This window comes from Anneissia japonica, unplaced genomic scaffold (genome assembly GCF_011630105.1).
Source record: "Anneissia japonica isolate Jap-2015-1 unplaced genomic scaffold, ASM1163010v1 scaffold573_len2283161_cov171, whole genome shotgun sequence".
NCBI classification, from domain to species: domain Eukaryota; kingdom Metazoa; phylum Echinodermata; class Crinoidea; order Comatulida; family Comatulidae; genus Anneissia; species Anneissia japonica.
Window position 1 is genome coordinate 1,242,643 of NW_022719802.1, and position 16,927 is coordinate 1,259,569.

Consider the following 16,927-nt stretch of genomic DNA (forward strand, 5'->3'; position numbering starts at 1 on the left):
TAGGCCCTATCGCTGTGTTCACGGACATATAGAGATTAACATGATAAAATGCTTTCAAATTAGTCTACTAGGACGTAAAAAAGCAAATTTTTCTGGGGCCGTCCACGGCCCCCTGGCCCCCAGCCTGGTTGCCCGCTGTGCTCGCAAAACGCACCCCCCCATTCAACAAGCTGGATACCGGCCTGGGCCAGACACTTTTCAAATAAACCCTATGTGCTCCAGTATAGATGTTTCAAAATGCTTGACCACATAGAGACTGGTACTTGGAAATCAAGTAATTCTGCCCATGGTTAAACTGTTAAAAGCTTGCTCCCTTTCCAAACATTAATTTAAAATCACAACACAAACACTGTTTTGGCCTTATCCTCATCATAAGCTATTTTTGTGATCATCAAGAAGCTTCTCTAGAAAAATTTTAAACCTGGAAGGGTAGCTTGCTTCATCTGGTGGTGGTGATAAATTTGCATCTCTCAAAGATTTCAAAATCTCTTGTCTTGCTTGGTTAAGCTTCTCGGATTGCATTTTCATCTCAGATTTTTCCATTCCAGTTTCTAAAGATCAAAGTCAGTACATCATTAATTTATTCAAAACATCATAAGCACAATCAGAAGCTAGAGGTAATTTACTGTATACATGTGCTGAATTTACAGAGATGATCAGTGGATCGCCAGTTCAATTACATCAGTCGCAAATAGCGATAAAATCGTTTCATCAACCGAGAGAAATGTGTGCCAATCTATGCTTTAGATTCCACAAAATAAATTTTCAAGTTCTAGAATGCTACAAATTTCTTCTTAGAGCAGAAAATTTTATAGAAAACACTTTAAAGTGGCCAAAAGAGTTAAAAAAAAACAAACAAAAAAACAAGAATACATTGCATAAAAAAATGTGGAATATGCTATAAATATAAACAAATAGGTAAACATTAATAACAGTGTAATTTTTAAAACTTCTTTAATGAATATTAATTTTTACTTAATGTGGAAATTTTCGGCAGACACTTTTGCTTTCTTCAGCCAAATGTTGTTGGCTCCTAGTAGTCCCCAAAGACAAAACCAAGATGAAAGATATCACGGTTTAACCAGCCTACCTTGAACCGAAGCGGGGGAAGGTACAAACCCTCTAACACCTGGAATGCCGTTTTACGGTCGTGTGTACCAAGTGTCAGACTGTGGAACAAAACAGCAACCATTTAACAACAGTTGGATGAAGAAGGAAGAAGTGTCTGCCGAAAATTTCCACAGTAAGGGAAAATTATGTTGCAAGAAAATTACATCTTACACAAACACACAGATGAATTATTACCAATAATAACAGTGCTCGAATATGAACAACATAGCTCTTCAACAAAAGTTTCTTTTCCAGTTGTGCCTCTGGTGGGATTCGAACCTGCAGTCTCTTACTATCAAGGAGAGTATCATATTCATTAGACCACAGAGACGTATATGTGCAGATCTAATCCCCAGGCACTCTCATACAACTGACTGAAAAATTCACACATATAGTGGAGCTATGGCTAAGCTATAGGTTATAGGTCGCAGCTTGGAAATCATAGTAAACAATCTTCAAATTAGGTTTGCACCTGAATAAAAGAACTTTTCGTTGAAGGGCTATGCTTGATACAATATAATATCTTGTTCCTTTTTGAGCACTGTTATTATTATTTATCTATTTATACTTTGCTTACGGTGCTACGCAGCAAACCTAATTTGAATGCCATAAATAGTTTTCTCAGTGGATTGAGTAATCGTTGGAATTTTCAGCTAATCCTCAAATACTCCTCAGCAAATGCTCACCTTTACTCAACTTCATCCTCTCGGTAATCAATCGTCTCAAGATTTGATCTCCTTGGTGAATCAGGCTTCTTAAGCAACTTTGTCGGCTTTGCTCCTATGCAACAGAAATAAATTTTTTATTTTTCAATTTTTAATCATTAGGTTATTCACCAATTTAGAACAACTTAACGAAAAGGTCGCCTAAAAAAATACTGCATAGCTTAATGAAAAACAGGGGTGTTTGATTTGGTGTCTGATGTAAGGTATCGCTATTCTAGGCCTAAATTCATTACAAAATATTGATTAGGGGTTATTTTTATTCAGTCTGATGAATACCTTTTGAAAAACAAATAATTAGACAGGCTTAATTGCAAGCATTGCAATTCAATATGTTAATTTTGGTAAAAGGAGAAAAAAAGAAAAATTTGTTTGCACCTTCAAACACCTTTTTTAGGCCTAATATTTTGTGCTGTTTATAATTTTACCTCAGATAGTATCATTGTCACATTATGTCACCAACTGTTTACTTGTGATCAGTGGTCACATCAGTGAGGGAAGGGGGAATTTTCCCTGTCAGACAAGCCTGCCTCCCTCCCCCACCCTGTTATCCCACGCTACAACGAAGTCGTCGAATCACAAAGGCTTGGAAGGCTTGGCCTACTAAGCTCGGCCTAGCCTAGTTGGGCCTGGTCTACTTTAGCAAATTCTTTATATTCTTTGAATCTATCAAATGTTGCATTAAACTAAAGCATATTTTGGACGGCCTATTTTGTTTTTCTGGCTAAACCCCTGATCACATGGCACTTGAGATTATGACCGTGACATACAATACTCTATGAGGTATTCTCTAAAAATGTTTTCCTTGCTTTCCACGACGTACACTTGGCCGTTATTTATTAATTTTCATTATAAATGATATGTTTTTAAAAATCAGTAATTCTACTGCATCACCATATTGAATATATTCATACATCATTCAGGGTATTTGATGCGTAATAAAGAACAAAAACATGTGTTTACTACACATGCTATTTTTAAAAGATAACCTGATAGAACGTTCATACACAACAGTACATTACAGCTGTATACAGTACTCTGACATTGGACACTCGTGAGATCTTGTTCAATGATATACATTTAAACAAGCTTTAAGGTTAAGACATTCATTTATTTTTATGATTTTAGTAATTGATTGCTTGATTCATTATCCTGGCAAACAAACTAATTGCATTTTTTTAATTTTTTTTTTTTATAATCTTTTGTTTTATTAAAGTATTCCTATGATGTATTTTTAAACATCTATCAATTGTTATGTTTATATGACACCATTCATTTAGAGTGAATGATTAAACATTTATAATCATGAATATTTTAAAATCTTCCAGGAAATAAAATTTGAGTACAGACCTTTTGTTGCTGATCTTCCACTATCATTGGTTGAACTGGGTAATCCAAGGCTTTACATAACAATGCTGATACAGAAATCCTAAAATGATATAAAAATAATTAAGATATCATAGAGTATTTAATACAGGCTCGTACGCAGTGGGGGTGTGACGGATGCGTACCCACCTCCCCCCCCCCAAATTACAAAAGGTCCACATTTCCCGGCGTAGAAAATTCAAGACACACTCTCACATGCTCCAAAAATCCATCCTCCAAAAATGCTTGACCAATCAGAGCAGTTTCCAACTAGGACTGCCTTTAATTTGTCGTACAAGCAAGGCCTTCTAATTGCACTTATAAGCTTTTTGAGTAATTTTAGAGTATTTTCCCGCCGTTGCGTGTCAATAACTCGCCACGTACAAAACTCATCTTCTCTCTCTATATAGGTTTCAACAGAATTATTTTTATTCTCGTTTAAGATTAAAAACAAAGTGATTTACTGCTTTCCCTACCCTGTTCCCAATCGGAATAGTATTAGGCTTTATGAATTATCAATTTTTTTATGTTTTGACGTCTACCCATCTCATCCACGACGTAAAGTGCTTGTCATTATTTGTTCATATTCGCAATGTTCATTAATTTAATTTATTTATAATATAACATTTACATTTGCGGTAAAAATTTAGTGTTTTCAATAACCAATAATATTATAGGTTTTTTCATTGTGTGCTAGACCTACTGTCTATTTATTTCTTTAATGTTTAAATTTAATAATGTTTTATTTACCTTGTTCTATAATTTTACATAGTCTATTGACACATGCAGTGAAAATCTGAAACACCATGTGGTTGGAAGCGGCACGTTTCACATCTAGGCTATGAGTATGTCCAATTTGTAGGAATTCATTTTACTCCGACCTCGACTTATTTACGATTCTTAAAATTTGAATCATATTAATGAACGTTAACCCGTAGTATAATTAATGACATTTCCACAGTGTTTTTAATTAGAACGATTTAATTTTGTATAGATCAGTTTCCTTAACATATCAAAGTTGATATTCATCGTTAAGCCATCAACATTTTAGATAGACTACAGAACATTTGAAAATAAGAACACTGAATAGTGTTGCTCTCAAAACCAGTGGCGGATTGTTTTTAACGCCCCCCCTCCCCCAACATTTGGTTCACTTTCCACAAATTTGCACCCACCCAATAACAATCCTAATCACAACACTAATCTCAGTAATAGAAATGCCAACAATATATTATTAACAATGATAATATTAACAATAGCAATAACAATAATCCATGAAAGATAACTTTTCTAACTTCCAAGCCATTAACAACAATAAAAACAACAATTAACAATAATAACAATATAAGAAATGCAGGCTCCAAAAATACTAAGAGAAGCCATAGTGATTCAATATTATGTTTTTTATTCAAACATCATCAGGAATGAAGATAATTTTGTCCATAGGGACCATACCAGAAATGAAATAACTTAACTATTACCAATCAATAGATAACCAACCAAATAAAAGAGAGAAACTGGTTAATTGACCAATCAAATCAAACAAGGTTTGACATTATTAAAGAATAAACAAAATGCCTTACAACTAAAACAACCTTATCCTTAATATGGATAAATAAATAAATTAAATGTTTAGGGCTAGTTGAACAATGCAAGTTCTTTGGATGCTTATAGTCCAGTATTTAGACATGGTTTGTAATGTCTAATAGCCAGGGCTTCTTTAAGGAAGGAGGTGGTGTGGAGGTCTGCAAGTAGTGTTTACATACTTGCAATTAGCAATTTGTTTATGTGCCATAAACCATATAGCACAGTAACAGCAGGGTAGCTAATTTACTAGGCAAGTTGACACCCCTAGTTGTGGGTATACAAGGAGGGTATGACCTGTCAAATTCCAGGTGTCCCAAGTTGAAAGAAGATAGTTCTGGGAGATCTGCAGTGGAAGTTCCAGACGAGAGAAAAGGGGCGTAGTCAGGCGTCGCTCAAAATGTTTCAAAAGTTATCCTGGGGGAAAAGCCCCCAAAAAATATGACAATAGGGGTATGAAAGGCTTGTTATCGATTTGTGGTTTTCTCCCTGATGGGGGACACCCCACACTTTCACAGATGAAGGGTCTAGAGAAAATTTATGATTATGGCACCTCTATATGGTGCCATAATCACGCCCACTTCACAAGACTCCCGCGAGTTCTGGGAGACTTTAGGACCCCTGAAATTCTCCAATGAAGATGTACTGTACCGCACTGAGCATAAACTATGCAACTTACCAGGTATCTTCAATCAATTCATTGGCAGCATCTATTTGAAGTGACATTTCTTCCCAGGAACCTTTACTGACATCTGGTGCTTCAAATCTTGTAGCCATGTTAATGATCGTATCGTCAGGAACTCTATTGTTTCGTGAGCTGTTTCTCTCAAGTGCAACATCCACAGAACAATGCATATGAATTTGACAGAAAGCAATATTATCTGCAAGAAAAAAATTTGTTAGGATTGATTGAATAAATAAAATTTTGTCCCAGATTCACACAAGACAAAAAGTTATAAGAAAAGTGTATTAGGAAAAATTTAACAAGTGTCTCCTGCTATTGTGTCTATATGGAGGCGTGGCATCTGGGTGCAATACCTCGTTTCTACTACCACAGAAAACTGTTCTTAAAAAGAACGATTCTTAAGAACATGGTTCTTTCTCGTCAGTAGAAACAGGCCCTTTGTAGTTATGTTGAGATTTGACCGAAAAATGGGAATGCACACCTTATAAACTTTATTTCACTATTGCAATAATGCATGAGTCTCACGGATGAGCATCCCTTTTTTACGTCTCACGCCTACGTTGTATTATCTCACACATCATAAAATAAAATGTATAGGCCGGTTATACCCTAAAATTCATAAAGTGAATACATCATTAAAATGTTGAAATACAGGCCATATAAATTTCTTTCAACGAAGCTATACAGACAACTGTAACTATCAGTTTGACCACTACAATTTTGTTTAAATAAACAGAGGGTGCTATATAACATTTTTATTTTTTGTATCAAGAAGTACGTTTAATATGACATTTAAAAAATAGCACATGTCCCATGTAAGATTTTTTGAATCGAATATTAGTATCATTAAATATTTATATGCTCTTAATTTATTAAAAGGTAAATTATTATCAAAGAAATTATTAATTTTTATCATAAACTATACTTACATTTCCTACATATCTGAAAATATTGATATCTCATGCTTCTGTAGTAGAAATTATCATCCATAACAAACACAAAATCAATATCTTCAAAATCATTTTTCTTTCCGAATTCTCTTGTCTTGTTTTTGTCTCCTTCTCTACTGACTGTGTTACCACATTCATTCTGGTCCAAGTACTTCAACAAACTTGACTTAAAAGCTGTTTTAATTATTTCTTCAACATGTTTAGAAATGCTTGTTGCTTCATGTTCTTGCTCTGGTAATTCGTAAAAATGTGATATATCTCCGTTTATAACTTTAGATATGATGTCATCGATTGTTTTTACTATCTGCAATCTATATGCCTTCCAAATCCCATAATCCTTTGTTATCTGATGGATAAAAATTGAAAAAGGCAATGCAACCTACAGTATGTCTAATGACCATAAACATTTTTTGTACGAGGTGCTCAAGATTCCTCAAAAAGAATATGCATATACTCAAATAAATGCTCTAATTTCACTGTAAATGTGGAACTACAACATACGTAGTCAAAATGTGTTAATGCATGATTATAAAGATTGATCCCACCCAGGTTAGGCAAGACTTCTTTATACTGTTTTATAGTCAAATAATGATGATTTTGAATAAAAATACAATTTTATTTTTGGTCAATTAGCGTACCCGCTGCCATGAAAAAATGGAAATTTCAGAAAAAAAATAAGTATTTTTTTTTATTACGCCCTCTGCTGCCTTGAAATCTCAAAAATGTTATTTTTAAAGTTTCTCCTCCCTCTCGATGTTTTGACAAAACCATTTTCTAAATAAGAAAACAAAACTTTTTTTCTGCCCACCTCTGATGATCTTTAAAAAAATAAGTTCGTGAAACAAGGAATAAAAGAAGTCTAGCCTAAGCTTTGAAAAAATGTAATTCTACTGGAGTACAATAGAATGTGTTGAGAATGAAATTGCTTCCATAAGAATTTGTTCAATTCCATTGACCTCTTGCTGTCTTTCCTACTAATAAGAGACAAACAAAAACGCATACAGCTGCAGAACTATAGAGAACTACCCCCTAGTTGTTGAATGCCTGAGTAGTGCGTGGTGCACAGAACAACCATAAAATCTGATATTCAACGGTAAAAACACGTACATTGGACTATCAGGCAGAACATTTAATCAATGATTTAAATTCAAAGACATCAAATTATATTCACTATATTTTAATTAAATTGATGATCATGTTCTTTAAACATTGCAATAAATATATGCAAAGTACACGGGCAATACAGCAATGGAAATGGCTCATTAACCCATCTATTTGTATCTAGATGGATACTGACTTTGGACACCACTGGGATACATCAGTGTGCCATGCTTGATGTGAAAATAATAAGATTTCAATTTTTTAAAAACTAAATAATGTCACATGATATATATTAGGTTTTGCTACATAAAGCACAGTAAACACAATGTAACTGAATAGAAAAATAATAATAAACTGGGTGAATTTCCCAAAAATATGACTTCCGAAGGCTAATTGTGTTTATTTTGTGTTAATTTATGGCATACAAGCTTTTTGGGTGTTTTTAGGGGTGCTAAACTCAAATATGCTGTATGCTAAGCTCAAAAAAAAAAAAAAGACACCAAATCCAACATGCTCGCTGAAATGGCCGCCAAATTTTGATATTTGTCGTAACTTATACAATATTCCATAAAACAACAGTTTTTGAGTCTATTCTATGATTTTTGGCATCAAGGCATATAGTAGCACCATCAAAAGTAGAACTCAGCCATTAGTGGTTGCAGAAATCCAAGATGGCCACCAAATTGTAATATTTACCATAACTCCCATTTATATTCCACAGAATAACAGTTTTTCAGTCTTATTCTATGATTTGAGTGGACAGGCCATACAGTAGCACAACCAAAAGTTAATGTCATCCTATAGCAGATAAGGAAATCCAAGATGGCCACCAAAATGGTCACCAAATTTTGTTTTTTGCAAAAATCAGAAAAACTTCATAAATCTGTATATGTGCAGGAAAGCTGAATTCCGTCTAATATTGCTCAGAATACATTCTATTAGCTGTAAATAATAATTTTCTCCAAAACTTACCAGAAAAATATTTATTACCAAAAATCCCTGTTTTTAAGGCAAAACACATGTAATTTTCTTAATTTCAAGGCCATAAAATGTGTTAGTACTGGCATATGAGCTAAAGTGACGTTAACAAATCACAAATACATATTTTTTTAATTAGATTTAAATATTTTTGCAAAAATTAGGAAATAATTCGTAACTCTGTTAGCATTTGTACGAGAGAGTTGAATTTAGTGTCAAACTGCTCAGAATACATTAGGGTGTAATATACGCAATGAATAATAGTAAATCAAAGTATAGTAACTTTTGTATGGAGATATAACTCCACTGGTGATGTTTTACATTATTCAGAATAGGCTATTCATTTTCCTATTTTCTCAAATACAAAATTTGCTCCAACAAAATGACCAGAAAGCCATGTTTGACCATTGAAACTACTTTTATAGGATTTTCATGTGTCCGGGCTACAGTCCATAAAAACTTTTATGTAGATGTAAAATGAGCTTTGTTTAATGAAGGAATTTGTGCGAGTCATCCAAGCTCTCATTGCCTAACATTTTTACATCTTAACTCACTGATTTTGGTATGAAAGTTTCTATCCAATTCACTAACCATATTTTGGACAATTATAAGTTGTTTTGTTTTCACTAGTAAAGCCATCAAATTGCACAGCTGGCATACAGTACGTATAATAATTATGTTGGTAGATAATTTCAACAAACACTATATCTTTCAAAAATGAGTCTCTTTGTCCATCGACTTCCCATTATACTTTCAAGGATATGGCCAGGTTGCCGACTCCACTTTGCTGAAATACAATTTGCTGAATGCCAAAATGCAGACTCAAAAGTTGTTAAACTCAGTTTGCTGAATGAATCCGTCTTGACCGAAATCCAGTTTGGCGAATATCAATACGCATCATAATTCAATATTATATTATCTACACAACTTTTCTACACAATTAAAAACACATACTAAATAGCCTAATTAGGGTTGAAACCTACTATTAAACAGCTGCTGATATTTTTTTTACTATTAAAAAACAGAAATATATGTTTATCAATGAAAGAAATGATAGCACCAAAGTTAATTTTAATTTTTTAATAATGATCAAGCATGTACAAACATTTATTGTGATTGCTAGTCACTTGCTAAAGAAACTAAATTAGTTTTAGTCGCTTTCTTTATGTTCAAATTTCTAAATCTGCCACAGAAACACCACAGTTGTACCATTGATGAGAAAGAATTGTTCTACTGTATATTTGCTGTAGCTCATCAGCTGGAGGAGGTTCACAGCTTTTTTGTGTTTTTTCTCTATCCTTTTTTGTTTATGTTGTTTTTCTTGTCTCTTTTTATGGTCTTCTTGTTCCAGGCTGTAACTTTTAATAGGTCTTATATATAGGTGAAATTATAGACCTACAGTAGGCCTATAGGCCTTCTTTTTTTCCTTTTTTGTACAGTATATCAATTTATTATTTAATCTGAATCTTCTATTTGTTAAATTGAAAAAGGAATACATAAATAGGAATAGTCCTAACTGTGTTTTGATTTGTGATGGGTCTGTTTGTTTTTCTGAAAGTAAGACTAGGCTAGGCCTACTAAACTACTAACTAACTAAATCCTTTTCACGGCTAGGCCTAGAAACTCGAGTCAACATGGCCCCAGTCAACTCGGCCCCAAGTCAACTCGGCCCAATGTCATCTCGGGCCCAAGTCAACTCGGCTCCAAGTCAACTCGGCTCCAAGTCAACTCCGCCCCAAGTAGTCAACTCGGCCCCAATTTACTGTGTATTTACTGAATATTTACCAAACGAGATTTGAATGAAAAGCCACAATTAAAGTGTTTTAAATCATTGCCTTTGTTACTTTTCATTTACATCCACTTACAATAATTAAAACTGCATTAATAAAAATAATATTAAAATAATATTAATAAAAATATAAAAAGGTATAACTAATAATGATAATAAAGATATGATGACAATAATAAGGACATAATCATGACAATGCTCAATGAGTTAGAAACATATTAAATATACCTTATATATTATCCATATATAAATATATATTTCATTAGTGTTCCACGTGTGCTCCGACAGAATAGAAAAAAAAAACGAAACAGCTTCAATGGTAGACTTTAAGAACACTGATTTATTAGTAACTCGGATATTTTTCCCACTCCTGTGGCCTTCATCAGCGAGAATAATTGAAAACATCATGAATCATTATTATATAGGCTGTCTTATCAAAAATAAAGGTGACAGAGAGCAAATAAAAGATACTTATAAAAGTAAATAAATATATATGGGTCATTCCGTGTCAAATCAACCAGATTTCGAAAAAAAAACCAGTATGACCCTCTCAGATTTTGATGAAACTCCATAAAAATGATCCACTATGTGAAAAACCAACACTTAAAAAAAATTAGTGTTATAGGTTTTGTAGTTTCTGAGATATTGACGCCCCCCAAAAAGGGGCGTGGCTCTTCAAGATGCGCAAATGCAATTTCCTCCAACTTTGGAAGCTTATAACTTGGGATTGGTAATAGCTATCATGTCAAACTTGGTATTCTAACTTATATTCCACCATATTACACAAATATGGCATCAGATTAACTGTTATCCCTTCTTTTTTGAAGTTATCTGCACTCAAAATAGCCATTTTGTTTAACGACGCAATTTTTTCACTATTTTGTGCACACATCCCCTTTATGTCAAACTGCTGATACGGGAAAATTAAAAGGAATTGGAGTCTCAAAATTCCAGGTTTTTCAATTCACATGAATATCTGTCAGTGTGCAAAAAATCTAAGACCCATGGCATAGAATAACCCAAGTCTTAGCAACTTTCGTTATTTCCGATTATGTTAAAATATGTGTCTGTACCTTTGTTCAGGTATCCGTAACTCAAAAAGTAAATCTTTTTTAATCTTCAAATTTTTAGGAATCCTAACCCACTAGTATTACTTCATATATACACAGTAATAAACTTTAACTAAACTTAAAATTTGCCCCAGATACAGCCCTCCAAAAATGCAAAAAGTTTGTCCAGGCAGGTTTTTGTCCCATTTTTAGACCATTGCTGTTCCACAATGGTACATGTGCAAAAGTACAACTTTTCTGATTGCAGATTTGGAATCAGCAGTAAAAGATGTCCTACACCAAACAACCTGAAGGTTATAGGCGCTGTACTTCCAAAGATATTAGCACATGAAAATCAAAGTTAATTTCACAGTGCACTAATTTGTGCCACGCCCCCTTTTACATCAAACTGCCGCTACGGGAAACAAACAGGAATTGGAGTCTAAAAATAGGTTTTTCAATTCACATGAATAACTGTCAGTATAAAACATTTTAAAAATCTATGATCCCATGGCGTGGAATTACCCAACTCTTAAAAAATTTTGTTATTTCCGATTATGTTAAAATATGTGTAGTTTTCAACATAGTATCTAACCATGAAGGAGCTGAGTACCAAAGCTGAAAATTGATGTATAATATATCTGGTTAACTGGTGTCAATTTAAGAAAAGATTTTAACTGTCCACATGACGAACCGTTAATGGGAAACATCTATAGGCTTTTTTCACTTTTTAGGGCTGGTACCAACTTTGAATGGATGCCATTCCATTTTAATTCATTTGATCAGCCTGTGCTTGCTTGTGGTTAGAGACAACTACCCATAGATAATATATCTGTAATTTAAGATGTATATACTCACTCATATGGACAAAGGGTGACATTGAAAATCACAAAAAAATTGCATTGTTAAACTAAGTGGCTATTTTGAGTGCAGATAACTTCAAAAAAGAAGGGATAACAGTTAATCTGATGCCATATTTGTGTAATATGGAGGAATATAAGTTAGAATACCAAGTTTGACCTTGATAGCTATTACCAATCCCAAGTTATAAGCTTCCAAAATTTGGAGGAAATTGCATTTGCGCATCTTGAAGAGCCACGCCCCTTTTTTTTGGGCGTCAATATCTCGGAAACTACATATCCAGTATTAGGGCTAATCTTTTGTGTATGCTGATTTTTCACATAGTGGATCATTTTTAAGAAGTTTAATAAAAATCGGAGACGGTCGACCTAGGACCTCTGGTTGATTTGACACGGAATTACCAATATATATATATATCTATATATATTAAAATATATATATATATATATATATATATATATAGGCCTATATGTATATAAATCATGATATAATAGATAAAATCGAAACCGTCTTCATGTATAAGAAATAATAAGAATTGAATATGAGTATGACTATATGAGTATGGACACATTGGAAACACTTTATTGGAGAAAACAAATATTTTGACCTCTCCTAATAGGTCACGGTATCTTCATAGTGGACAAAAAGTCCGATATTGAGGCAAAAAAAACTACAGAGGGCGCGCTTTATTTAAAACCCACTTCCAAACACGTCACCCGCTTTGAATATTCAATGTTTTTAATCATCCAGTAATACTGAAAACTGGGAGATACCACTGAATATTCATGACCTACCCCTAATTTGGTCATGTGAGAGAAGCCTGGAACCTATCATTTATAATTATACGTCATAGAATTCGCTGTGAAAGCCGATGAAGGTAAGCATGTCCAAATTTCAGGTTTTTTTGCTAAAATGGTAGATAATGTTATCCATCATTTGTTCAAACATACTTTATATTTATGTAATACTTACTTACTAAAGAAAAAGTTAGCAAATTAAAAATTTTTGTAACGGTTTGTTTTTTTTTTCTATGAAGGTAAATGTACCCCTCTTTTCTGGCGATAGTGCAGCTGGTGTTGCACATTGTAGGGGGCCTAGCACTATACTACACGCCCAGGAATTGATCGTTAAGGACGTTGCGTGGGCATTGTCGGGTCAGTTTTGGGCCTAGCATATGGATGTGCATACAACGAATAGGCATTTATTAAATCTTTGCCTTTTTAACCCTAGGCCCTAGGTTTAAACTAGGCCTATTAATTAGAGTTTTTAATGTAGGCTAACAAGCACACATTTATCTAATTTGATTTTTAATTTTAATATTTTTAGGGTTTTTTTTTTTTTTTTTTTTTTTTTCTGCTACCACCAGACGTCCATGGCCACCACAAATTCCCAGGCAGGTACACATAAAGCAAATTTTAAAGGCAAGTACAGTTTTTAGTAGGCTTCGGTCTACAGTATTTTAATCATGCTTGTTACTGTTTACAATATTCTGTGTGTTTATAAGGGGTTGCTTATTCAATTACTATCTGTATATAGAAAGATTAGTTATTTTATATTAATCTAATGCCATAAATCAACTTATTTTTATTTACATAAAGTTTTAGTGGGTTTTTCATTGAAAAAAAAAATCACAATTTTCCTTATTCGTGCAAGTATAGTTTATCCAGGGGTAGCCTTTGTTTTTTTTTTTTCAAGTCAATTGAATTCTATTAAAAATTCATATTTTTAAATATTTTTAATTCAACTCATACAGTACAGACTGTATTTCAATTACAGTATTGTTTCAATACAGTTGTATTTTTTTTAATTAAAATGTAATACACTATTTATCTACAATATTATTTAATGATGTTGAATACTCCACCACAGTATTTTGCTTCTGCAGTTATTTCCTGATAAATATTAAATGCAATTCTAGCATTTCATTTAAAGTATATATAAATTGGAAAAGTTTGTAAGGCAATATCAAAATAGTTATTTCGTACTAATTCATAAATAATATGCTAAGTAATTTTTAAATGATGAAATTTAAAATGTACAATTTTTCTTTGCAGGTGGAAATGCCTTTCTCTGTATTTTGAGAGATGTGAATTATACTGATTTATAAAGATGAATTCTATTTGGCATAGTTCTGATGGCACTTAGTCCTTTCAAATTTGTTTGTTGAATGCGACATGGATCTTTTCACCACACTATTCACTCAACATACCCAAACCATGCAATCCAAGAGGCACAGCATACAATGACAGTTTTTTTTTTTTTGCTCCTCGGTTTATTTGCTACAAAATTGCTCAACATTCTGATGATAAGTTCCAACTAACAGAATTAGATGGGTAATACATGCGTTGTCTTCTGGTATCCTTAAAAAGTTATGTAACATGTTTCTTTTATCTGTATGTTATATTCTTTGTAGAATTTTGAACATTTGCTAATTCATAATTGTATACTTTTTGAGGGATCATAGTTTGCTTGACAAAAAGCAATGACAAACCAAATCATGTGAATCAATGATGGCATCTAAAAAATCATATAGTTTCTTAAAAGCCATATATCATTGTGTGTTTAATTTTTGTAAATAAAAATCATGACTAACAAGATGACTCCTGTGTGGTTTTATCCAGTTTTGTGTTGTAATGTACAGTATGTTTTTGATCACATGTATCATACTGCCATTATCATTTTTTTGTAAAGATAATAAAATACAAGTTTTGTTTTTCTGATTTTAAATTAAAGAAATTTAAATTATTATACCTTTTAACTCTACACCAGAACCCACACGTAGAAAGAAAATGAACCACCATAGTAGTAGCACACACACCCGCACTCACGCATTCTAAGCCTAGGACGGATAACAGAAAACCGTATCCTAGGCCTAAAGCTAGGCCTAGGGTGTAAAAAAAGGTAGAACATTCACTAAGTTTGAAGGGCAATATCTCAAAATTCAACCGTTACAAAATTTTTTCCTTTTGAAATAGAGTAAAATAACATCTAATGAGAAAGTATGTAAAAAAACTAGACCTCTAAATGATGGATATCATGTGTTGAGAGACGAATTAAAGTTGCCTACTTAAGTACCCGATCTTATGTGGTGGCGCTTTTTGTTGATTTCGTCGCCGTATGATAGGCCTCAGAAATACGATTAAAAATACGAGTAAACATTTTTTTCTATACATAGTGATTTAAATGTGTGGTTTAATATACATTAAGGTGTCTTGTAACTAGTTTGAATCAATAAAAGATAAGTTATATTTTTAGTAATATCTGATATACTACAGGAATTCGTGTAGTATATCAGATATTAATAAAATATAAGTTATATTTTTAGTAATATCTGATATACTACACGAATTCCTGTACCGATAAATTTACTCGCGTAGCGAAGAATACATTGTCCCGCTTCAGTGATCTCACTGGCTGAAAGAATATCGTAATGTAGCGCCCTCTATAGTACAATCCTTTTTGTCCAAAACTCCTAATCTTGAAGACACCTTAGTATGTGTGCTTAACAATTTGACACCAAAAATATCTCTATAGGTCAAAGAGTTACAAAGATATGGTGATTTCATGTTTTTTTTGCAAAAACACATAAAAATTGAGGACCTATTGCACTTCAGTTAGGGTTATCGAATCATGGAGTTATAACTCCATGATCGAATCGACTGTCTGTGCTGTGCCCAACTCATACGGTATGCCGTGAAATAATTATCATACAGTATATCTATCCAATCTATCCAACATTCTACCGTGCGAATAAATTTGTTTCGACAATTCGCACGGTACCGTGTGAATTAGCTCTTATCAGTCTTATTCGCACGGTAGACCTAGCCAATCAGCAGTTAAGGTTTCATGACGTAACGGCTGTCATACCGTACGAATAAGTTCTTATTCCTAATTCGCACGGTACCGTGCGAATAACCTCTTCCAAAAAAAAGTGTATAGGCCTAGGGCCTAGGCCTATCTATACTGTAACTAGGCCTGGCCCTATATATATAAATACTAGGACTATATAATAATTGCTATTTCTTCTTTAGTTGCCTACGTTGTTTCGCCCAAGCATGCTACTGTAGTTCAGTTAAACTGGACATTAAGTTTTAAATACATTACCCCGTTTGTATCAAGTGCCACTGACCCTACATCAATGGAATGAGGGATGACGTCGTCAAAACATATCCATGTTGTTACCGTCGCCCTCAACAAGGTCTTCCTCTTGCTACGCTCAGACGTAGGCCTATCAATATCTCGTTCTAAATTTGAAGCTAGAGTTGATTTTCCTGCTCCTGGAATGCCACACAAAATAAGAATCAAACATCTCCGTGTCATACTAGCCCATTAATATTTGACAGTAAACAACATTTAGGCCTGTTTAGGCCTAGCCTTATACTCTCAACTATGAAACATGTTTGTTTACATTCATCATGTCTATCCCGGAAACATTACCTTTCACCCTTATTTGCTATTTGACAAACTTTTCAAAGGCGAAAGGCGGCGCTACGCTCTTCATGAGTGTAGAGGGCGTTTAAACCATTGATCCTCCAGGGCATTCCATTTTGTAATGGATGTCATTATTATTGAATTGTTTTATTTATATATAGACATAAACAATATATTAAACCAAACTCCCTGTAATTTACACATAGCAAATATTTAACAACTACTATATATAATTTATAGCAATCAGATCACAAGATACGATAGTAAAAAAAAAATTTGAAAAATTTACTTCACCCACGAAA

The 16,927-nt window shown here is 33.4% G+C and overlaps 1 protein-coding gene across 1 annotated transcript; it reads right to left on the reverse strand.

Moving 5' to 3' along the window:
- On the reverse strand, positions 1 to 16,650 carry LOC117111059 (L-seryl-tRNA(Sec) kinase-like). The gene is made up of 6 exons (XM_033253942.1): positions 16,299 to 16,650; positions 6,396 to 6,762; positions 5,461 to 5,662; positions 3,183 to 3,261; positions 1,797 to 1,890; positions 1 to 551 (listed from the first exon to the last, which is right to left on the reverse strand). The coding sequence occupies exons 1-6, from the start codon at positions 16,512 to 16,514 to the stop codon at positions 370 to 372; spliced, it is 1,140 nt and encodes a 379-aa protein (XP_033109833.1). The 5' UTR covers positions 16,515 to 16,650; the 3' UTR covers positions 1 to 369.
- Positions 16,651 to 16,927: the final 277 nt, after the last annotated feature.